At 53.1% G+C, this 22,935-nt stretch overlaps 1 protein-coding gene across 7 annotated transcripts; it reads left to right on the forward strand.

Annotated features, from left to right (window-relative positions):
• Positions 1–5,541: 5,541 nt before the first annotated feature.
• On the forward strand, positions 5,542–22,457 carry LOC129490231 (sigma non-opioid intracellular receptor 1). 7 transcript variants are annotated; one of them, XM_055293914.2, is made up of 11 exons: positions 5,759–6,029; positions 6,156–6,356; positions 6,464–6,580; positions 14,290–14,591; positions 15,411–15,800; positions 17,683–17,755; positions 19,492–19,675; positions 19,824–20,113; positions 20,977–21,159; positions 21,396–21,485; positions 21,947–22,457. In XM_055293914.2, exons 1-11 carry the CDS (start codon positions 5,879–5,881, stop codon positions 22,045–22,047), a joined length of 2,082 nt encoding a protein of 693 aa, XP_055149889.2. In that variant the 5' UTR covers positions 5,759–5,878; the 3' UTR covers positions 22,048–22,457. The 7 variants fall into 7 exon arrangements, with proteins under 7 accessions (XP_055149903.1, XP_055149889.2, XP_063465883.1 ...); XM_063609813.1 differs by having other exon boundaries at positions 6,488–6,580; XM_063609814.1 differs by lacking the exons at positions 21,396–21,485; positions 21,947–22,457 and having other exon boundaries at positions 20,909–21,094.
• The last annotated feature ends 478 nt before the right edge of the window (positions 22,458–22,935 follow it).

Consider the following 22,935-nt stretch of genomic DNA (forward strand, 5'->3'; position numbering starts at 1 on the left):
TTTTTGTATTTGTAGTACAGACAGGGTTTCACCATGTTGGCCAGGCTGGTCTCAAATTCCTGACCTCAGGTGATCCGCCTGCCTCTGCCTCCCAAAGTACTGGGATTACAGGCATGAGCCACCGTGCCTGGCCTGCCAAGTTTCTTAAAAACAGAGGCCATCTTTCTGATCTCTACTCTTAGCTGCATGGTATATTGTAACACATCTTTTGCCCTATATTTGTCAGGGTAAGTAATCTTAATTGCTGTAACAAACACTCCCAAAACTCAATGACTTAGCACTACAGTCAATTCTGGGGGTAACAGGGAGCTCTGTTCCAAGCAGTATTTAGGGATCCAGGTGCCATCCATCTAGTAGTTATGCCATTTCCTAGGGTCTCAGAATACTCCACTAGAGATCCTCTATAACTACAGTAATAGACGAGGGAAGAAAGAAAATGTAAAGAACTTCAAGCTGGGCATGGTAGTATGTGCCTGTAGTCCCCCAGCTCTTGGGAAGCCAAGGTGGGAGATCACTTGAGCCCAAGAGTTTGATACTAGTCTGGGAGTGACATAGCACGATCCTGTCTCTTAAAAAGAGAAAGAGAAAAAAAAAAGAATTTCAGAAGAGACTTCAGGAGCCAGCCCTGGAAATGTCATACGTCATTTCTATCTATATTTCATTGGCCAGAATGTAATCACATGATCCAGAGTAGACTGTGGAATGTAATCTAGCTGTCTAAGAGCAAAAGGAAATGGATTTGTGAATGTATAGCATTGTCTCTGCCACATGCCCCTACTGAGAAGTCTAATTATCGTTTCCCATCATCTCATTGAATCTCACAATTATATTTCACTGTGTTAACCCTTCATTCCATCACTCTTTTTTAAATTTTTTTAGATGGAGTTTTGCTCTCGTTGCCCAAGGTGGAGTGCAATGGCGTGATCTCAGCTCACCACAACCTCTGCCTCTCAGGTTCAAGCGATTCTCCTGCCTCAGCCTCCCGAGTAGCTGGGATTACAGGTATGCGCCACCAAGCCTGGCTAATTTTGTATTTTTAGAAGAGATGGGGTTTCTCCATGTTGGTCAGGCTGGTCTTGAACTGCCAACCTCAGGTGATTCCCCCACCTCAGCCTCCCAAAGTGCTGGGATTACAGGTGTGAGCCACCGCGCCTGGCCCATTGCATCACTCTTGAGAAAGAAAAGAAACTTTTTATCTGAGAAATGCCAGCCCCTTTTAATTATCAGGCCAGAGAGGCATTAAAATGTGACAGCATGGGCCTGGCGCGGTGGCTCACGCCTGTAATCCCAGCAATTTGGGAGGCCAACGTGGGCGAATCACGAGGTCAGGAGTTCGAGACCAGCCTGGCCAACATGGTGAAACCCCATCTCTACTAAAAATACAAAAAATTAGCTGGGCATGGTGGCAGGCGCCTGTAATCCCAGCTACTCAGGAGGCTGAGGCAGGAGAATTGCTTGAACCCGGGAGGCAGAAGTTGCAGTGAGCCAGGATCGCGCCACTGCACTCCAGCCTCGGCGACAGTGCAAGAGACTCCGTCTCAAAATAATAATAATAATAATAATAATAATAATAATAATAATTTTAAAAAGAAGAAAAAGGCCAGGTGCGGTGGCTCACGCTTGTAATCCCAGCACATTGGGAAACCAAGGCGGGTGGGATCACTTGAGGTCAGGAGTTTTAGACTAGCCTGGCCATTATGGCGAAAACCTGTCTCTACTGAAAATACAAAAAGCTAGGCGTAGTGGCAGGTGTCTGTAATTCCAGCTACTCGGGTGGCAGAGGCAGGAGAGTCGCTTCAACCCGGGAGGTGGAGGTTGCAGTGAGCCGAGATTGTGCCACTGCACTCCAGCCTGGGCAACAGAGTATGACTCAGTCTCAAAAAAAAAAAAAAAAAAAAAGAAGTGACAGCATGTAACAGCAGTCATATCTCACCTTCCCCCACCCCCCATGGAGCTAAATAATTACCTCTTGAAGCCACTTGCTATGTGGGCTCTAAATTGATACCACATAGCCATAAAATGCCATAGTCTAGACACCATAACTCATACCCTATAGTTCAACAAGGTATAGCCAATCACTAATCAACGTTGTTTCTGTAAACCAATAAGAATTCCTGTTAAACAATTTTGTATCAGCCCACTCCTTGTCCTCTTTTGCCTCTAAAAACTTGCTTGTGGCTGGGCATGATGGTTCATACCTGTAATTCCAGCACTTTGGGAGGCCAAGGCAGGATGATCCCTTGAGCCCAAGAAGTCAAGGCTGCAATGAGCTGTGATCGTGCCACTGAACTCCAGCCTGGGTAACAGAGCAGGATCCGGTCTCAAAAAATAAAAATAGGCTGGGTGCGGTGGCTCACGCCTATAATCCCAGCACTTTGGGAGGCCGAGGCAGGCAAATCACAAGGTCAGAGTTCAAGACCAGCCTGGCCAACATGGTGAAACCCCATCTCTACTAAAAATACAAAAAAATTAGCTGGATGTGGTGGCGGGTGCCTGTAGTCCCAGCTACTCGGGAGGCTGAGGCAGGAGAATTTCTTGAACTGGGAGGCAGAGGTTGCAGTGAGCTGAGATTACACTACTGCACTCTAGCCTGGGCAACAGTGGAGACACCGTTTCAAAAACAAAATTAAGTTAGAATAAAGTGGCTGGGCGCAGTGGCTCACACCTGTAATCCCACACTTTGGGAGGCCAAGGAGGGTGGATCACCTGAGGTCAGGAGTTAGAGACCAGCCTGGCCAACATGGCAAAAACCTGTCTCCACTAAAACTACAAAAATTAGCCAGGCATGGTGGTGCACACCTGTGGTCCCAGCTACTCGGGAGGCTGAGGGAAGAGGATAGCTTGGGGAGGCGGGAGTTGCAGTGAGCCAAGATTGCACCACTGCACTCCAGCCTAGGCAACAGAGTAAGAATCCATCTCCAAGAAAATAAAAAATAAAAGTAAAAACCACTTATAAAAATAAAAAATGCTTGTATCAACATTCCCCAGGGCAACTTGGAAAAGTGTCCCGAGCAGTCGTTCTCTACCTTGGCCCAAATAAACTCTCTATATTAGTTTTGCCTCAGCTTTTTTTTTCCTCACTGTTGTTTTTGTTTGTGTGTTTTTCTTTTTTGAGACAGAGTCTCACTCTGTCACCCAGGCTGGAGTGCAATGGTGCAATCTCTGCTCACTGCACCCTCCACCTCCTGGGTTCAAACGATTCTCCTGCCTCAGCCCCCCAAGTAGCTGGGCCAAGTGGGTGGCACGTGCCACCGCACCCGGCTAATTTTTGTATTTTTTAGTAGAGATGGAGTTTCACCATGTTGGTCAGGCTGGTCTCAAACTCCTGACCTCGTGATCTGCCTGCCTTGGCCTCCCAAAGTGCTGGGATTACAGGTGTGAGCCACCGCGCCCGGCCTGTTTTGTTTTTTTGAGACGGAGTTTTGCTCTTTCACACTGAGGCTGGAGTGCAATGGCGTGATCTCAGCTCACTGCAACCTCTGCCTCCTGGGTTCAAGTGATTCTCCTGCCTCAGCCTCCCGAGGAGCTGGGATTACAAGCATGCGCCACCACGCCCAGCTAATTTTGTATTTTTAGTAGAGACAGGGTTTCTCCATGTTGGTCAGGCTGGTCTCAAACTCCCAACCTCAGGTGATCTGCCCGCCTCGGCCTCCCAAAGTGCTGGGATTACAGGCGTGAGCCACAGTGCCCGGCCCCTTTTTCTTTTCTTTTTTTTTTTTTTTTGGAGACAGGGTCTCCCTCTGTTGCCCAGGCTGGAGTGCAGTGGCACGATCTTGGCTCATTGCAACCTCCACCTTCTGGGTTCAGGCGATTCTCCTGCTTCAGCCTCCCGAGTAGCTGAGACTACAGGCACCTGCCACCACGCCCAGCTAATTTTTTGTATTTTAGTAGAGACGAGGTTTCACCATGTTGCCCAGGGTGGTCTCGAACTTCTGAGCTCAGGAAATCTGCCTGCCCGCCTTGGCCTCCCAAAGTGCTGGGACTACAGGTGTGTGCCACTGCATCCGGCCCTTTTTTTTTTTTTTTTTTTTTTTTTTTTGAGGCAGAGTCTCACTCTGTTGGCTCACTGCAACCTCCACTTCCCAGGCTCAAGCGATCCTCCCACTTCAGCCTCCTGAGTAGCTGGGACTACAGGTGTGCGCCCCCACTCCTGACTAATTTTTGTACCTTTTGCAGAGATGGGGTTTCACCATGTTGCCAAGGCTGGTCTCGAATACCTGGACTCAAGTGTTCCATCTGCCTCAGCCCCCCAAAGTGTTGGGATTACAGGTATGAGCCACCTCGCCCGGCCTCAGTTTCTTTCTTTAAGGTCAAAGACGTATGAGGGTACTCTCTTCCAGTTCCTTTATGTTTTATATATATAACCATCACATAAAATGCTCACCATGTGAGGCACTAACTGCTTTATAAATATTAACCCATCTAATCTCATCACAATGAAGATATGTACTATGAGGTAGGTACTTTTCTCCAATCCATTTTACAGGTAAGAAAACTAAGTTACAGAGATTTTAAGTACCTGCCCAAGATCAGACAACCAGTAGGTAGCAGGAGCCAGGCTTTGAACTCAGGCAGTCCAGCTCCAGAGTTTATTTCTTAATCACTGCACAATGCTGCCTCTTTTCTCTTTTGTTTCTTTTCCTTTTTGCTTTCTTCTTCCTCTGCCTACCCTTTGCTGTTGCTGCTCTCCGGGGCTCTGTCTTTAGCCTTATCTTACTCTATTCTCTCTCCCTGTGAGATTTCATCCATTCTTAGAGGTTTTCTGTAGACTCTCCAGTGAGCTCTCTAAGCTGGGGAGTGGGACCATTGTTTCTAGCCATATCCCTAATGGTCACCACAGAACTTGGCACATACAAGTGCCAACAAAATATCTGAATGAATGACAACTCCCAGCTCTATCTCCAGACTGGAGCTGAGCTTCCAGACCTGGACACTCAACTGCCCACTAGACATGCAAAGGATATTAGCCAAATAAGGGGAAACTGGGGATAGGATAAAGGGGGAAAGAGTATTCCAGGAAGAAGAGATTAAGCCCTGCCAACTCCATTTCCTGAGTTGTTAAGCTCATTTCTTTCTTCCATCTCCACTGACACAGACCTTCCCTCTTACCTGGCCCACAGTCATGGTCTCCCTGACTCATCTTGCTCCCCTCCACTCCACAGTCCTGTGCCACTCGGTGGCAAAATCTAATCCCCTTTCTCCCTTGCTGATAACCCTCAGCTGGTTTACAAGGGCCTCCTCTCACATTTTGTGCTGCAGAACAGAGAAGGAATTGTAGGCCCCTGAAGACCCCAAGCTATCTCTCCTCGGAGGCCTTTGCTCTAGGGGCCGGTCCCTGTGGGCTGGCATGCCCCTTCTGCGCGCTCTTAAAGACACTGATCAGGTGTCACCGCCTCTGGAATGCCCACCCTAGGGCTCCCAGCTCGAACTGCCTCCTTTCCGCTTCAGTCCTGGTAAAGGCGGGCCTTAACAATCGTTGAGTCCCAGAAGGCTCCACTTCCGGGCTTGTCTGCTTCACCAGCCAGTGAGCTCGGGCGAGCCAGTCCATTCTGGGTCTCACTACCCCCACACCTATCCGTCGGTAGAGTGGTCAGATCTCGCCTGAAGACCCTGACATCTGCCGCTAGGCGACTTGGTCCCGCCCCCTCGCCTCCCTTGCGCGGCACCGCCCCACTCCTCCGTGCTCCCGCCGAGGAAATGGTTCGACCGAAGGGGCGGTGCCAAGGTGCCCGGGCCGCTCTGATTGGTCAGGGCGAGCCGTACCACGGCAGTGGCGGGGGCGCGCTTCGTGGGCAGCCGGCGGGCTCCGAGGCCGTGAGCGCAAAGCCTCAGGCCCGGGCTCCCTCCTGAGCTGCGCCGTGCCAGGCCGCCCGCCGGGATGCAGTGGGCCGTGGGCCGGCGGTGGGCGTGGGCCGCGCTGCTCCTGGCTGTCGCAGCGGTGCTGACCCAGGTCGTCTGGCTCTGGCTGGGTACGCAGAGCTTCGTCTTCCAGCGCGAAGAGATAGCGCAGTTGGCGCGGCAGTACGCTGGTGAGCGGGCAGAGGGCAGGGAGGGGAGCGGCCGGCCCGGGAGCGGAGCCTAGGGTTCCGAAGGCGCCATCCCGGGACCCAGGACCGGTGCCAGCCCTGACTCCGCCGCCCCTCTGCCTCCGCCAGGGCTGGACCACGAGCTGGCCTTCTCTCGGCTTATCGTGGAGCTGCGGCGGCTGCACCCAGGCCACGTGCTGCCCGACGAGGAGCTGCAGTGGGTGTTCGTGAATGCGGGTGGCTGGATGGGCGCCATGTGCCTTCTGCACGCCTCGCTGTCCGAGTATGTGCTGCTCTTCGGCACCGCCTTGGGCTCCCGCGGCCACTCGGGTCAGTGCTAGCGGCGGGCCGGACTGGGAGGCTGGGGTTGTAAAGGGGCCCATGCCCTCCTTTCTGATGTTTGGCTGGGCCATGCAATGGCGCGAATACCCTGATAGTGTCACTGTGCGATTGTCACTCAGGGCGCTACTGGGCTGAGATCTCGGATACCATCATCTCTGGCACCTTCCACCAGTGGAGAGAGGGCACCACCAAAAGTGAGGTCTTCTACCCAGGTGGGTAAGAAGGCTCTGTTAGAGGAGTGGGTCCCTTCACGCGGGGGGTGCCCACAATTGCGGGGAGCATGGCATGGAAAAGGAGTGTTTTGGGGGGGCCCTCCTCATGGTTCCCTTCCTCCACCCTCCCATAAGCCACAGGTGATTGGTTGGGGCAGAGTTGAGGGACTCTTGCTTTCCTCTGTTAAGGGGAAACAAAACATAACAACTTCCTGTTAAACATGTCTGATTTTTATCTGCCCAGGCACAATTTTGCCCAGACAATATTCCAACAACTGTTGGGGAGGCAGTGGGTAATCAGAAACGCTCTCAATACCCCAAAAGACAAGACAGACAGTTATCTTTTTGTTTGTTTTTTGAGACGGAGTCTTACTCAGTCGCCCAGGCTGGCGTGCAGTGGCGCAGTCTCGGCTCACTGCAAGCTCCGACTCCCGAGTTCACGCCATTCTCCTGCCTCAGCCTCCCGAGTAGCTGGGACTACAGGCGCCCGCCACCAGGCCCGGCTAATTTTTTTTGTATTTTTAGTAGAGATGGGGTTTCACCATACCAGCCAGGATGGTCTCGATCTCCTAACCTCGTGATCCACCCGCCTCGGCCTCACAAAGTTCTGGGATTACAGGCGTTCTGGGATTAAGAAATAGAGCACTGGACTTCCCAGTATATTTGAGGTTGGGTGTATGCATCACAGGCATGGTGGTTGAACAGCAACACTTTTCAGATAAAGCCTCACAAGTCCTGGAACTACCCCTTTCCTAGCTACAAGCCCAGCCCAGGTTTAGCTAAATTTCTGCTTGATTCTAGTGAGGCTTGGGAGTGCAGACTTCCATACAGTGGGTCCATGGCCAAGCGAGGTAGCCGTCCATGGCTTCCCCAAAGAGAGGACATGGGTCAGATGATGCCACAGAACATTTAGGAGTGGCCGTCTGGGCCAGCCCAGTGAGGTAGGGCTTTTTGTTTTTCTGAAGCTCCCTCTCCATTCCCCACCCCTAGTTAGTCCATGGGCCAGGAAAGCAGCAGCCATGGAAGGGCAGGGCAGAGCTGGCTTTTCACTTGGGTGCTCCCTGTCCCCCAGGGGAGACGGTAGTGCACGGGCCTGGTGAGGCAACAGCTGTGGAGTGGGGGCCAAACACATGGATGGTGGAGTATGGCCGGGGTGTCATCCCATCCACCCTGGCCTTCGCGCTGGCCGACACTGTCTTCAGCACCCAGGACTTCCTCACCCTCTTCTATACTCTTCGCTCCTATGCTCGGGGCCTCCGGCTTGAGCTCACCACCTACCTCTTCGGCCGGGACCCTTGACCAGCCAGGCCTGAAGGAAGACCTGTGGATGGACAGGAGCGGGCAGGCCCGCACATATCCACTTGCTGGACCCCATGTTTACAGACAGGGACATACACCATGCAGATCCTGAGTTCCTGCTGTATGAGCAGGGATATCCATGCTTATGTATCCAAACACAGAGACCCATGGGAACAAATGAGACACATATAGATACTGAGACCTGTGTGCACAGTAGGACCATGCACTCACACCCATCTGGAGAGGGAGCCCCCAGTATACCAAGGGAGCCAGTTGTGTTCAAACACACACATCACAAGCTTGACTCACTAACTCAGTCCTTCCCAGAGCTCCACAGCTTCCCACCTCTTCCCCACCGAACCGGGGTTCTGGAGTTAAGGATGGGGGAGGGTATTATACTGCCTCAGTCTGACTCCTCAACCCAGCAGCAATTTGAGGGGATGAGGGGGAAGAGGAGCTGCCTTTTGGAGGCCCCCTTCACCTGCAGCTCTGATGCCCTTCCCCTTCTCCCCTGTCCTCACCATATGCCTTATCCCCATTCTACTCCCCTGCTATGCAAGTGCCCCTGTGGCTTGTCCCCAACCCCCTCAGCAACCAAGCTCAGCTGGGGAACCAGAGTAATGTGAAGAATGCTTGCAGTCAGCGTCTTCCATTCCAGAAAGACCCCCATTCTTCCTTTGGGGGTATGATGTGGAAGCTGGTTTCTGCCCAGGACCCACCACTGAGGAGAGGATCTAGACAGGTGGGCCTAATTCTAAGGGGCCCTTCCTGGCCCGGAGAAGGCCTTTTACACACATACAACACACACACACACACACACACACACATCACAGTTTTCAGACAGCCCCTGCTGCATTCTCTGTCCATCTGTCTGTTTCTATTAATAAAGATTTGTTGATCTGTTCCATCTTTTTGTGTGTCTGAGCAGCTGGAAAAAGCCTCTGACTCCTGGGGACCTCAGAAAGATCTCTCTCTTGCTGTGTGATTCATGGTAGATTTTTTTTTTTAAGAGATGGGGTCTCCTCTTGCCCAGGCTGGAGTGCAGTGGCACAGCGACATGATCATAGCTCCCTGCAGCCTGGAACTCGTGGTCCCAAACAATTTTCCTGCCTTAGACTTATGAGTAGCTGGGACTGTAGGTAAATGCCACCATGCCTGGTTAGCTTTTTAAATTTTTTTTAGAAACGGGGTCTTGCTATGTTGCCCCAGCTGATCTCCAGCTCCTGGCCTCAAGTGATCCTTCCTCAGTCTCCAGAGTAGCTGGGATAACAGAAACAAGCCACCGTGCCTGACAAGACAGTGATTTTTGACTAGTAGGGACTATATACTTGAGTGTGCCTTAGAATCACCTAGGACACTCTTTGAGTCAGTAGCTCAGACTACTGAGCTCCATTGCGAGAGATCAACATGTTCAATAAGATTCCCTCCAACACAGCTGCGAATGTCACAATTTGAGAAATTCAGGGCAGGGTGACCTGAAGTGTGTCTTGGCCTTACCTCTGCCGGTGCAATCCTGGGAACAGTACTAAGACTCTTCCCCTGGATGGCCACAGGGTGGCAGTGTGCACCCACTTTTTAGCTGAAAGGCATAGTTGTTCTCAGTCGGCTTTTTTCCTGGGCTCCGAGAGTGGAGTCTGCCCCTACCCAGAACAGGAATTCCTCCAGTCTATGGTGTGCCTTCTCCAGGACGCACCACTAATGTGGAGGCTCCCACAGTGAAAGGCAGGCACACTACCTGGCAGTATGTGAGGTAGGTAGGGCCTGGACTCAGGTAAGGCAAGAGAGGTGCCTAAAGTGCATTCATTCCCAAAGACCCTGCTCTTGCCTTAACTTCTGCATCTTACATACCAAGCATGCCTCACCCTCGTCCTGGCCCTGTTCTGAGGGTAAGGCATAGATCACTCCTGCTTCTCAGGATTCCTGGTATTTTAAAAATGGAAGAAACATGGTTATAAAAATTAGATATTTTAACATTCTAAAGAACACAAATCCGAAAGACTGTATGTATAACTGCATTTAGAAACAACATCAAAAGTCAATTTGTGACTGAATGTGGAGTCCAGGTAAGTTGGCCAACCTGAACCTGACTCTTCACCCCCAATACCACCGTGTCAGGCATAGTAGGCCCTGGCTGGCTCCTCTCCATTGACCCCAGGTTGCAAAGCCATGCCTCCTTGGGGGATTCCTACTCTGTAACCCAGCTCTGCCTCTAGGCTCAGAGCCCACATGTCAGGGATGACCCAGCTTGCCCTGTCATTCCTCCCAAACATCCACAAAGGACTAGGCTCCCAGGCCCCTCCCAATCTCTGCTGGTAAATCCATTGGTCATTTCATAGTTCTTAGCTTTCATTTGACACAGGTAATCACTCTGAAGGCCCTCTTAGCTTCTGGGATGCTACTCTTCCTTAATTGCCTCCTTTACTGGATTTTTTTTTTTTTTTCTTTTAGTAGAGACAAGAGTTTCACCACGTTGGCCAGGCTGGTCTCAAACTCCTGACCTCAAGTGATCTGCCCATGTTGGCCTTACAAAGTGCTGGGATTACAGGTGTGAGCCACTGCTCCCAGCTACTGGATTCCTATCTCCTCATTCTCTGACTTTCTTGGGTTTAGTCCTCAAACCTCTTTTCTGTTTACACCCCTTCCCAGGTGATTCTGTGACTTTACCATCTGTATATCTTGACTTCTAAATTTTTGTCTCAGCCTAAATCTCTGCCCTGAGCACTAGAGTTGGAAATCTTACTGCCTTCATCTCTACTCAACATCTCCACTTGGCTGTCTAATAGGTATCTCAGACTTGAGATATCCAAAGCAAACCGAATTCTCTTCCAGCCCCACACCACCACCATCCTGTAGTCTTTTCTGTCTGAATTAAGGGCACCTCCATTTACCCAGCTGCCCAGAGTCATTTTGGACACATCTGTTTCTCTCATGTCCCACATCCAATCCATCATCAAATACTGTTTTTATCTGCAGAATATATCCAGACTCTAATCATGTCTTCTCACCTCCACTGCCCCCACCCTGGTCTGAGATACCATCATCTCTTGCCTATAGACTATTGCAAAATTGCCCCTTAACTGATCTTCACGCATGCATCCTGTGTGGAGGGTTCTCCACGCAGCAGCCAGTCAGACTTTCATTCTGTGCTGAGACATACCCAGTGGCTTTCCATCTCATTCTGTCCTTTTACTCCTTACAAGGGCCTACTCCAAGGCCCATGTTTCCTCTGATCAGACATTCCAGCCACTCACCCCTTCAGCCCCCCTATTCCAACCCAGTGGCCTCCTTGCTTTTCTTCCAACACATCAAGTAAAATTCTATCCCAGGATATTTGTACCTGCTATTCTGACCGCAGTGCTCGTCCCTAGGTATCCACGTAGTCATAGCTCTCTTCCTCCCCTCCTTCAATTCCTGCTCACTGAGTTCTTCAACACTTATATAATAGTATCTCTTGCATGGTGATTTTAAATACCTTCACAAAATTTTTGATGCTCTGCCCTTCAAGAGGTGAAGCCTAAATTCCTTCCCCTTGAGTGGGCTAGACTTAATTATGTACTTTCATAAATAATGTGGCATAAAAAACAGTGTGTGACTTCTAGGACTAGGCCACAAAAAGCATTGCTGCCTAAAGAGTCTCTCTTGGATCATTCTGGGGGAAACCAACTGCCATGTTGAGAGGACATACAAGCAATCCAATGGAGAGGCCCACACTGGGGGGAAACAGGCCCCCTGCCAAGGGCCATGCAAGTGAGCCATCTTGGAAGTAGATCCTGCAGTCCCAGTCAAGCCTTCAGATGACTGCAGCCCTGGCCAACCTTTTTACTACAACACCTTACAGGACAATGAGTCAGAACCATCCAGACCCACAGAATTGTGAGAAAATAAATGTTTTTTGTTTTAAGCTGCTAAATTATGGGGTGATTTGTTACACAGCAATAGGTAACTAATGCCCCCCTTTATGTTCCCCCCAACTCAGCTACATTTTTCTCCATGGTAGTTACCACTATCTGACACACTGTATATTTCCCCCACTTAGAATTGTACCATTATAGTAAGGACTTTGTTTTATTTGCTCCTGTGTCCAACAGTGTCTGGCAAAAAAATAGATAATAAATATGTGTTGGATGAATGAAGCATGGGTCTCTGAAGGTCTAGGTCTGTCTCCGTCTCCGTGAGGTATACGACCAGACTGTGGGTATGGGAGGCAGCCTTTCCTTTTCACAGATGAAGAGAGATAAACCAAGTCACAGTCAAGCACAGTCAAGCATATTCCTTCCCCTCAGCCCTTCCCAGCTGTAGCCCTCCTGGCCCAGACCCCAAAAGTGGATTAACTTTGCTTGATGGATTTGGGGGCTGGGGGAGTGACTGCCCAGCCCCTTGCCGCTCAACCCAAACCCTACAAAGCGATCTCCAAACAGTCATAACTAGAATTTCCCCAAGCCAATTCCTACCTTTCCAGGAAGACTCTGACCACCTACCTTTGTCCATGCACCTCCTCTGAGCAGCCAGGGGAAGCTGTGGTGGGGAAAAGGGAGCAAGCAGGGCACAACGGTTCTGCGGATTGCTACCCTCTGCTCTCCAGTCTTCCAGTAGACTTCCAGGGCATGTTTGTCTGCCTGGCACATTCACTGATTCTCCCCTCCCAGCATCAGGGAGGGTTGGGCAGAAGAGGAGGCTTGGCTCTGCCCCAGGATACTCACACCAAACAAAGCCATGGGGGAGGAGGCATCAGTACCGACAGTGATTGGATCCCTGGAGCTTCTGGAGGCTGGGGGGTTCTGATGGGCTCAGAGTTCTGAAATCTGAGATGGAGGACACTGGGGCAGCCAAAGGAATGAATGGGGCTGAGCCTCAGCATGGCCAGGAATGGGCCACAGATAACCAGGACTTAGTGCTGCAGTAGAAGCTGGGCACAGAAGGGTGCAGAGAAGGGTGGCAGCTGGAGGCAGGGAGAGCAGGGAGGAGGCACCCACCATGGGATCCTGGTCAGAAGAGCTGGTGGTTTGAGCCAGAGCAAGCTGAGGCTGAGAGGAGTGGACTGATTGGCAGAGGACAAGGGAGGAGTGAGGAGACAAAGGTCATGTCTGGATTCCTGCCTTCTGGGGGTGTGAGGTCAGAAGACAGTGTCTGGTGCCACAGCTTCATACCTATGCCAGGTGTCACCCCTACAGACACCTGCTGTTCACTTACACACTTGGCATCACCTCACAGTGTCCCTCTGTTTGGTAGGTGGTCCCCTTGGGCACAGGAAGAAATAGGAAGCATGAGGACTCCCCGGGAGAAGTGGGGTCCAGGCTGTTCAGAGCAGAAATTCTGAGAGGCCTGCCACTCAGAACCCCCAAATAAGGAACAGCATTTCAGCGTCTTGGGAATAGTTAGGGGGAGGGCGCAAAGCAGTGGGCTGAGGGGGTCTGGAGATACAGATGTGGCAGTCAGGCACACATAGGTGGAGAATGTGTGTGAACATGGGCGAAGTGCCGGTCACTGTTGAAACAAACCTATGATGAGTACCAGAGGTTCATTATACTATTCACTCATCTATGTTTCAAAATTTTCATAATACAGGCTGGGTACGGTAGCTCACGTCTGTAATCCCAGCATTTTGGGTGGCCAAGGTGGGCGGATCACTTGAGGTCAGGAGTTTGAGACCAGCCTAGCCAAAATGGTGAAACCCCATCTCTACTAGAAAGACAAAAATTAGCCGGGCCTTGTGGTGGGCGCCTGTAATCCCAGCTAATTCCAGCTATTCAGGAGGCTGAGGCAGGAGAATCATTTGAACCTGGGAGGCGGAGGCTGCAGTGAGCCCAGATCGCGCCACTGCACTCCAGCCTGGGTGACAGAGTGAGACTCTGTCTCCAAAAAAGAAAAAAGAAAGAAAAAGAAAAGAAAAGAAAAGAAAATTTCCATAATAGAATGTCAAAAGAGACAAAAACTGTGTGTGGCTGTGTATCTGCATGCGGTGAGTGTGCAGTCAGTTTAAAGACCTCTGAGTGTGTCTGACTGCATAGGTGTGGGTCCACCACCATGTGCACGCATGTGTGCAAACCGCAGCATGCCTGCAGTTGGGGACAGCACGTGGGCAGGGCAGGGGTGGTCAAGGCAAGGGGAGAAGCTTCTATTCTAACCAGGCCCTCCACGCACACCCCAGCATCTTGCAGAGGGATTCCCCTCCTAATCACAGCGTGCCCAGGCCATTGGCACTGTGGTGACTATGTCACCGAACGTGTGAGACTGGGCAGCTGTGCGCCTGAACTTGTGACAAGGTGTGTTGGTGTGTGAATGCGGCTGTTTGTGTATGGAAGCCCAGTGCTGAGTGTGGGTGTCGGGGGCACGACTTGTGAGGCTGGGCTGGGCTCTGGTCCGGAGTCCCGTGGCGGTGAAGTCCTCACTTTCGTACGATTCCCCCGCAGCTCTCCAGCGCCCCCTGCCCCCGAAGCTGGCTGGAAGGAAGGTGGGAGACACCTGTTGGGGAGCTGAGAGCGGCAGAGCCCACAGGAGCCTCTCCCCATGCGCCCCGCCCGCCCTGCCCCTCTCGGGTCCCGCCCCCGCGGCCGCCGCAAGCAGCGCGGCGAGTGAGCGCACAGCCGCCAGAGGAGCGCAGGGCGGCGGGAGCGCACCGCCGGGACCCAGACGAGGCCAGGGCCGCCCGGGAGGCGGGCGGAGCAAAGGCAGCGCCGTGGAGACGCCGGGGGCAGCGGGCCACGCCAGGCAGGTGAGTGCGGCCGCCGGGCGCCCGGAGCGAGGGAGTGGGGCGTCGCGACTCCGCCGCCTCCTGCCCGTCCGGTCCCGTGCCCGTCCCAGGCTCTGCCCTCCATCCCCGCGACTCCTTGGTCCCTGTCCTCTGCCCCTCTCTCCGGCTGCTTTTCCCGTCCCTGTCTCTGTCGGCCCCTCTCTATTTAACTATCTCTTTCTAATCTCTCTCTTCTGTTTCCTGCTGTCTTGGTCTTTCCCTATCTCTCAACCCCTGTCTATTTGTCTATCTCCGCCTCTGTCTCTCCGTCTCTGTTCGTCTCTGAGCTACCTGTCACTTAGGTCTTTTATCTCTTGCTCCTCTACCTCTCTTACCCTCCCTGTCTCTCTACCCAATATTCTATCTCTGTCCATCTCTGTCTCTCTACCCTGTCTCTGCCTGATACCTCTGCCTCTCTCCATCTTGGTCCCTCTCAGTCTCTGTGTCACCCCACTTCTGTCTCTCCTTGTCACCCTGTTCCATCTCTATTTTCACATCTCCCTGTCATTGTCTCTGTCGGACATCCCCCTTCTCCTTTTCTTTCTCTCTCCCTTCCTTCACCTTTCCCGATGTCTCTTGGTCCCTGTCACCCTCTCTGACCTGCTCACTCTTCCAGTCCTCAGTCAATGGCCATTTCTGATTCCCCGGGTCTGGTCCTGTTTCTGTTCACCTCTGGGAAAGCCATCTTTCTGCCTCTTTCCTTGTGACCCCTGCACTTCCCTGAATCCATGACCACCTCCCCCTGTGTTGGGGGGCTGTGGGGGCAGTAGGGCCCAGCACCCATAATTCCCTCCCCCACAGGCGGCCCTTTCCTCGGGGTCCCGCCTGGTACCAGGGCCCCCCTCAGCTGGGGGACTGCGCCTGGAAGCTGTCATGGAGGCCCTGCAGAAGCAGCAGGCAGCTCGGCTGGCCCAGGGGGTGGGGCCATTGGCCCCTGCACGCCCGCTGCTGCCACCGCGGCCTCCCCTGCCTGACCACCGGACCCTACAGGCCCCTGAGGGGGCCTTGGGGGAGGTTGGGGCTGAGGAAGAGGAAGATGCTGAAGAAGATGAGGAGAAGGGGGAGGAAGCTGGGGCAGAGGAGGAGGCAGCTGAGGAGAGCCGTCCAGGGGCCCAGGGCCCCAGCTCGCCTTCTAGCCAGCCCCCTGGACTCCATCCCCATGAGTGGACCTACGAGGAACAATTCAAGCAGGTAGGACCTATGCTCTCAATGTCTGGCCCTCTCCCCTATCTCTCTCTTCTGGCAAAAGTAGAGCCAGGTGATTAGCAGCCCACCCACCCCCACCACCCTCTGCAAGATGAAAAGAGACACAGAGACACGGAGACCTATAGAAAGACAGAGAGAAGATTGGAGGATAGTGACAGGGAGGGAAAGACAGATGCCTGGCTAATTTTTTAAAATTCCTTTTGTAAAGACAAGGTCTTCTTGTATTGCCCAGGCTGGTCTCGAACTCTTGACCTCAAGTGAGCCTCCCACCTCAGCTTCCCAAAGTGCTGAGATTACAGGCATGAGCCACCATGCCCAGCCAGGTGTAGGGAAGGCAGTCTGGGGGCTGGGGATTCCAATGCCAGCACCACCCTGCCTACCTTCTCACACATCAAGTCACAAGGTCATATTCCAGTGACCAGTGGGGGTGTCCCAGTTGCTTCCTCTGTCTTTGGAAGCAGAATGGAGGTTATCACTCCCTTGGCAGACTGATACACCTTTCCTTTCTTTCCTGTCACCTCCTCCTAACCCCGGCCCCATGCAAATCTCCCTGGCCTAAGTTCCACGGATGATAGTTCCCAGCCTGTGATGGCCACTACAGCCGCAGTATGACTAAAGCGCTCCTCTGCAACTCAGAATGACAAGACTTCATTCACAGGGCCTTAATCTGAGGTTCTTTCTCCCTGGAGAACCCTTCTGGGTGTTATTCTAAGGACACTACTCAAGGCTGTCCCTATGAAGGTGTTACACAGGGCTGTGACTCCAGGTGTGCTATTCTGGTACTTGTAGGGTGTTGGTCTGGGTATATTCCAAAAGTGTTGATCTGTGACTAGTACTCTGGCATTAGTATAAAACTGAGTGTTACTCAGGGCTCTGTTCTGGATATGTGGCTCTAGAGACTGTTTCTTCTAGGTATAATTCTAGGGGTTATTACTTGGATCTAAGTAATAACATCTTAGACTTAGGGCTCAATTTTTGTGGGAATGTGGCTCTAAAGGCGGATCTGGGGTTTATTACTCATGGGTATTTTGTTTGTTTCATACTCTGAGGATTCTTATGGGGATGGAGTGATGGAATATTATCTATAGGTGTTACTCAAAGACTGTTACTCTGGGTCAATGACTCTAGGGGTGGTTCTCTTGACTAGTATTCGGGTGTTGATGCAGGAGGTGGGACTCTAGATTACCAGGAAGAGTTGAGATGGCCTGTGGATCCTTTAAACTCTGACCCCACAGGTCCTAGGTGGCACAGGGCCAGTGCCTCTATAGCAGCTTCTGTAGTCAGGGTAACTGCCTCTGAAAGGAAATCAGACCAGAAGACGAGCTGAAGGGCCCTGGGTGTCAACTCAGGAGCTTCTGAGCATCACCCTGCCTGAGTGGTGGGTTAGGAGCATCTCTGCCCTTCACTCACCCCCAGCCCTGGCATACAGGGATGTGAACACCATGAAGTCCTTGCATGAATGAATCAGAGTATCAGATATATGTTTGTCTCCTCAGTCTGGTATACAACCCCAGCCTAGCTTCCTTCCTGGGGCTCTAAATTTCCCATGAGGGTGGGGGAAGACTGAGCCCCAGAGGACAGGCTGAGCCTCCAAGCTCCATCCTGTTCCTCTCTTCCCTTACTCCCCAGATGGGTGGTTTGAACGGCCCAGGGTACCATTACCAGTACCCGTCTCTGTATGTACTAGAAAAAGCCACCCCTGCCTGCCCCTAGGCGTAGAGAGCCTAATGCTAATGCCAGGGAGTCCACATTGAGATCCTACTGACTCCTTCAGCTAGGGACCCTTGTTCAAGGTACAACCTGAATTGGGGTCAAGGGAGGGAGGTGGGGTCAGCAGAGCTGTAGAATGACCCCAATCCTTCCCCAGCTGTATGAGCTCGATGCAGACCCCAAGAGGAAGGAATTTCTGGATGACCTGTTTAGCTTCATGCAAAAGAGGGGTGAGTGGCATGATGTGGGGGAAGGGCCCTGGAATTGCCCCCTTACCAGGTTTGAGGAAACCCGGTTGGGTTCTCCCTGCAGAGGCCTGAGCTTGGCAGCACCTCTCCTTTGGGCCCTCAATAGCGTCTTTAACCTCTGACCCTGCCCCCCTCCTCCACCCCAGGATTAATTAGTGGCCAGCCCACTGGCAGGTTAATGAGTGTGGGATCAATTGGGAGGGTGGGAGGGAGAACTGATGGGAGGCTGGCCTGGGGTGGGACGGTCCCAGAATCAGAGGGCTGAGAATGCCTTGGTTCTCTGTCCAGGGTCCTCCCTCCAGCCATGTCTTTCCTGTTTTCTCTTGATTCAGGCAGGGGACACCTCATGTGCTCTACAGCAGGAAGGACTAGGATTAGACTGAAGGAAGGACTTCCCAAGGGGTGGGCTGGGGACTATGTGAGTTGAGGCTGTGCAGGAGGAGAAATTCCTTTCCAGGAATGTCAGAGCTGGAGGAGAACACAAGAAGGGTCCAGGAGGGCATCAGGGTGGGCAGCAGTCCATCACTTCAGCTTCTCCCCAGATTCATGGGACCGAACACTGACTCATTATCTCTCTCTACAAAGCTAATTAACTTACTCAGAGCGCAGCCTGATAAGCCGCTAATTAACTGGCTGCACTGTTCCCCGCCCTCCCCCCCCGCCCCGCCCAACCGCCTTTAGTGCAGCTGCTGGCCCACTTCCCGCCCCTGGCCCTCACCCCAGCCCCAGCACCCCTTTCGGGTCCCTTCCCTTCCCAGGGACCCTCATTAGGGCCCTAAGTCCTTTTGGTTCCCAGGGAGGCCCATTCTGGTTCCAGTGTTCCCTCTCTGGCCCTTCCTCCCGAGGCCTCCCCTCCACTGGGGTAGCGGGTGTGAACCGATCCCAGCATTGCCTGCCCGCCCCTCCCCACTAGCTCTGCCTCCCTTCGGTCCCTGCCTCCCACCGCTCCAGCTGCAGGGGGAGGGGGTCCCGCGGGGCCGATAATTTTCCCCCATTAATCAGGCCGCAGCTAATTGTTCGGGTCCAAAGGCGCGGCGGAAGGGGACGGGATCGGTAAGGAATTAACTGGGGCCCATCGCTCAGCGCAGACAGGCCCCTTTGTCAGGACTGGCCGGCGGGGGCGGCGCGGGCTGCGGAGTCGGCGGGCCGAGGCGGGAGTTGATTCTTTTCCCGCCCGTCATCCCCAGCCTTGGGCAGCCACCCGGGGGCTGCTGCTTAGGGGAGGCCGGCTCGTCAGCACTGTCCGGAAGTCCTTCCTGCGGTCTACCCCAGGGGACAGCAAACTAAAGTTTGCAGGCCAAATCTAGCTGCCTGCAAGATAAGAATGGTTTTTACTTGTTTAAATAGTTGGGGGACAAAATTAAAAGATGAATAACATCTCCAGACTGGTGAAATTCGAATTTCAGAGTCTATATTATTGGAACACAGCCGCATCCATTCCTTTAGGTATTCTGTATGGCCGCCTTTAGGCTACAATGACAGCGTTGAGTAGTTGTGACAGAGATCATTTAGCCATCTGGCCTTTTACAGAACTTTGCACACCCCTGTTCTAGCCTCCTGTCCTTCCTGCTAAAATAGAGACCCTGGGGTTCTGTGGGCTCCGCCCAAGTCTCCCTCTTTCCCGCCCTCCCCGGGGCTCCCGTCCTGTATCAGTCCCTGGGGATGCTGCAGACAGGGTCTTCGTCTCAGTGTCCTGACGGCAGCCCGCTCCCCACCAGGGACGCCAGTGAACCGCGTGCCCATCATGGCGAAGCAGGTGCTCGACCTGTACGCTCTGTTTCGCCTGGTGACCGCCAAGGGCGGCCTGGTGGAAGTCATCAACCGCAAAGTGTGGCGGGAAGTCACGCGCGGCCTCAGCCTACCCACCACCATCACCTCGGCCGCCTTCACTCTACGCACCCAGTGAGGCCAGGGGCGCGAGCGGAAGGGAAGGGGGCACGGGGTCGGGATGGGGCGGGGCGGGGAGGGTCCCCGGGCGGGCGTCCGGGTGTGGGACTTGACCAGCTGGGCCCAGTCTCCCACACACTCACTGCCCGCTGTCCGCCCCTAGGTACATGAAATACCTGTACCCGTACGAGTGCGAGACTCGAGCGCTCAGCTCCCCAGGGGAGCTCCAGGCCGCCATAGACAGCAATCGGCGCGAGGGCCGTCGCCAGGCTTACACCGCTACTCCGCTCTTCGGCTTGGCAGGGCCGCCCCCTCGGGGCGCTCAGGGCCCAGCCTTGGGTCCCGGCCCCCCCGCTCCGGCGACCCAGCCCAGCCCCGGCCCCGCCCAGAGCTCCGCCTCCGGCCTGCCAGCGCACGCATGCGCTCAGTTGAGTCCAAGCCCTATTAAGAAAGGTGCGAGGGGAGAATGGTGGAGGTTTCGGGGTCTCTGAGGTTTAGGTGGGCGTTAAGATACAGCAACCATTAAAATGTGAGGACTGAGGTCTGGGGAGGCATTGAGGTATGGGAGCAGTAAGGTCTGACGGGCTTCTGAGGTTTGGGGGTCACTAAGGTTTAGGGGTCCTGAGGTTTGCGGTCAAATGAGAGCTCTGGGGTACGGGTTACTGAAGTGTAGGGGCTGAAGTTCAGGAAAAGGTCCTTTTTTCTTTTTTCTTTTTTCTTTTTGTGAGACGGAGTCTCGTTCCATTGCCCAGGCTGGAGTGCAGTGGCGCGATCTCAGCTCACCGCAACCTCCGCCTCCCGGGTTCAAGCGATTCTCCTGCCTCAGCCTCCCGAGTAGCTGGGACTACAGGCGCCCGTCACCATGCCCTGCTAATTTTTGTATTTTTAGTAGAGACGGAGTTTCACCGTGTTAGCCAGGATTCGCCCACCTCGGCCTCCCAAAGTGTTGGGATTACAGGCTGAGCCACCGCGCCTGGCCAGGAAAAGGTCCTTTAATCACAGCAGCTCCATTCCACACATGTCCACCCAGTGCTCCTATTTGCATATAGTTTGTGCCTCTTGTGACCTGGATTATTTAATAACCAACAGCCAAAAACAATCCCCCAAATTCTCTAGACATGTACATTGATCCTTTGGGCTCTAGAGAAAAGCTTCAGCGCTTCCAGGCTGAGGCTGTGGATGGGAAGATAGATCGAATGAAGGATGAGAGATTGGTACATGAGCTTGAGTTACCTCTTTTGGTCCCAGGCCTGGGGGAGAACCCATGCAGAGATGGGCTGGTTTGGCCAGGGGAGCTGAATAACCTGTTCTTCTAGAGGAGAGTGGAATTCCAACCCCTCGCCTGGCACTGCCTGTGGGCCTGGCATTGGGACCTACACGGGAGAAATTGGCACCAGAGGAGCCCCCAGAGAAGAGAGCTGTGCTGATGGGGCCTATGGACCCACCTCGACCTGGCATGCCCCCCAGTTTCCTGCCCCGTGGCAAGGTTCCCCTGAGGGGTGAGGAGGGGCTTGTTGTGAGGGGGCTTCGGGACTGTACACCGAGGGAGGATTGACCCATCACCTGATAGGTGTTAGAGACGGGGCAGACAGATTCCTCTATAGACAACTGTGTGAGTATAGGTGTGGAGCTGAAGTGGAATGGGGCTGTCTACGGGGATGGAGGGAGGAAATTCTATTAATAAGTCTGATGTCTGATTCTCCAAAATGTGATTCCTCTGCCCCCTCCTGGACAGAAGAGCGGCTGGATGGGCCTCTTAATCTGGCAGGCAGTGGCATCAGCAGTATCAACATGGCCCTAGAGATCAACGGGGTGGTCTACACTGGTATGGGTACTGCAGGCTGTCTACACTGGCATGGGGTCGGGGTATTTAGGCTGGCATGGGGATTTTAGACTTCCTCTACTAGCATGAAGTTCAGGGATATATAAACTTGCATGGGTAACATGGGGTTCAGGGGATTGCTAGACTGGCATGGGTTAAAGGGGGTGACTACATGGCATGGGATCCAAGGCATGACCTCTCTGGCATGAGTACCAGGGGATGTCTGTCTTGTCTTGGGCCTATGTATCAGCATAAATATTCCTTGTTTACCTGTTTGAGGGTATCTACATTATCAATGGAGTCGCTTACTGACCCAAGGAGCTTGTCCTCATTTGTTTGTGGCAGGGGTACGTGTGTAGTGTTCTAGCAACCAGAACGCTTACTTTTGTTCCCCTCTTCTGTTTCCATACCCTACCCCCTCCTGCTTGTTTTTGCCCTCTACCATCTCCTCACCCCTTTGCCAGGTGTCCTCTTTGCCCGCCGCCAGCCTGTGCCAGCTTCCCAGGGTCCAACCAACCCTGCACCCCCACCCTCCACAGGTCCCCCTTCCAGCACCTTGCCCTGAGAGGTCCTACTTGAAACTAAGAGTCCCAGCCCCATTGCTGAGGGGGGAGGAGACCCCCTGCTTTGATTCTTTCTGGCTGCCCACTCTGGGACCCAGCCCTGGGAGGGGACCACACCTCCCATGCCATGTGGACTTAAAACCAAAGTTTCTTTTGATGTTACACCTACCTCATTGTAAAGGGAGGGCACCTCCTCCCTGGCCGATTCCGGCAGCATCTACCAAAGGGTTCTTCCTCCAGTAACCCCCATCATCTCCTCATGTGTCCTTTCTGTCAATGTCATCTCTAGGACCCTACCCTTTTGAGTCAGCCCTGCTTCTCTTCAGGAGCCAAGTGAAAGTTTGGGTTGGGGTACTGTGAAAGAGACATCCCTCAGGTCACATCTAGACAATAAAGCTGTGATCCCTCCCTCTCTGATGCCTCCTTTCTTGTTTGGGTATGGGAGGTGGGGAGGAATGATGTGGAACATAGGCTGCCTTGTGCCAGGGGCTTTCAGAGGGGAAGGCAGAATGGCAAAGTTTCGTGAGAATAGAAGAGCTCCGTCTCTTGAATCAGACAGCCTGAGTTCAAGTCCCATTTCTGTCCCTATAGTGCTGGGTGGCCTTGGGCAAGTTACTTAATCAACTGAACCTTAGAAGACTCCAAAAGTTTATGGTAACTCATGGAGCCTCCTAATGATGTATCTATGGGAATGGACCTATCCTGGTACACGTGCAAACTCAGGGAATGGCGTGGGGAAAGCTCTTTGGTACCCGAAAAGCAAAGGTTATCTTGACAACCAGGCACTGGAAGCCAGAGGAGGGCTGGGACAGAGCCGTTGCCAAGGTAATCAGCTTTTGACAGCTCCGAGCAGTAACTTCCGGCACTGAAGGCCTGAATCATGGCGTCAC

This window comes from Symphalangus syndactylus, chromosome 9 (genome assembly GCF_028878055.3).
Source record: "Symphalangus syndactylus isolate Jambi chromosome 9, NHGRI_mSymSyn1-v2.1_pri, whole genome shotgun sequence".
Classification (NCBI taxonomy): Eukaryota; Metazoa; Chordata; class Mammalia; order Primates; family Hylobatidae; genus Symphalangus; species Symphalangus syndactylus.

Bases quoted from the DNA above. Each gene is read 5' to 3' on its own strand.
- LOC129490231 (XM_055293914.2), top strand. From the start codon at position 5,879: ATGCAGTGGGCCGTGGGCCGGCGGTGGGCGTGGGCCGCGCTGCTCCTG. The intron at 19,676-19,823 runs GTGAGGCCAGGG...GTCCGCCCCTAG, and splicing joins GCCTTCACTCTACGCACCCA to GTACATGAAATACCTGTACC. The intron at 21,486-21,946 runs GTATGGGTACTG...CCCCTTTGCCAG, and splicing joins CAACGGGGTGGTCTACACTG to GTGTCCTCTTTGCCCGCCGC.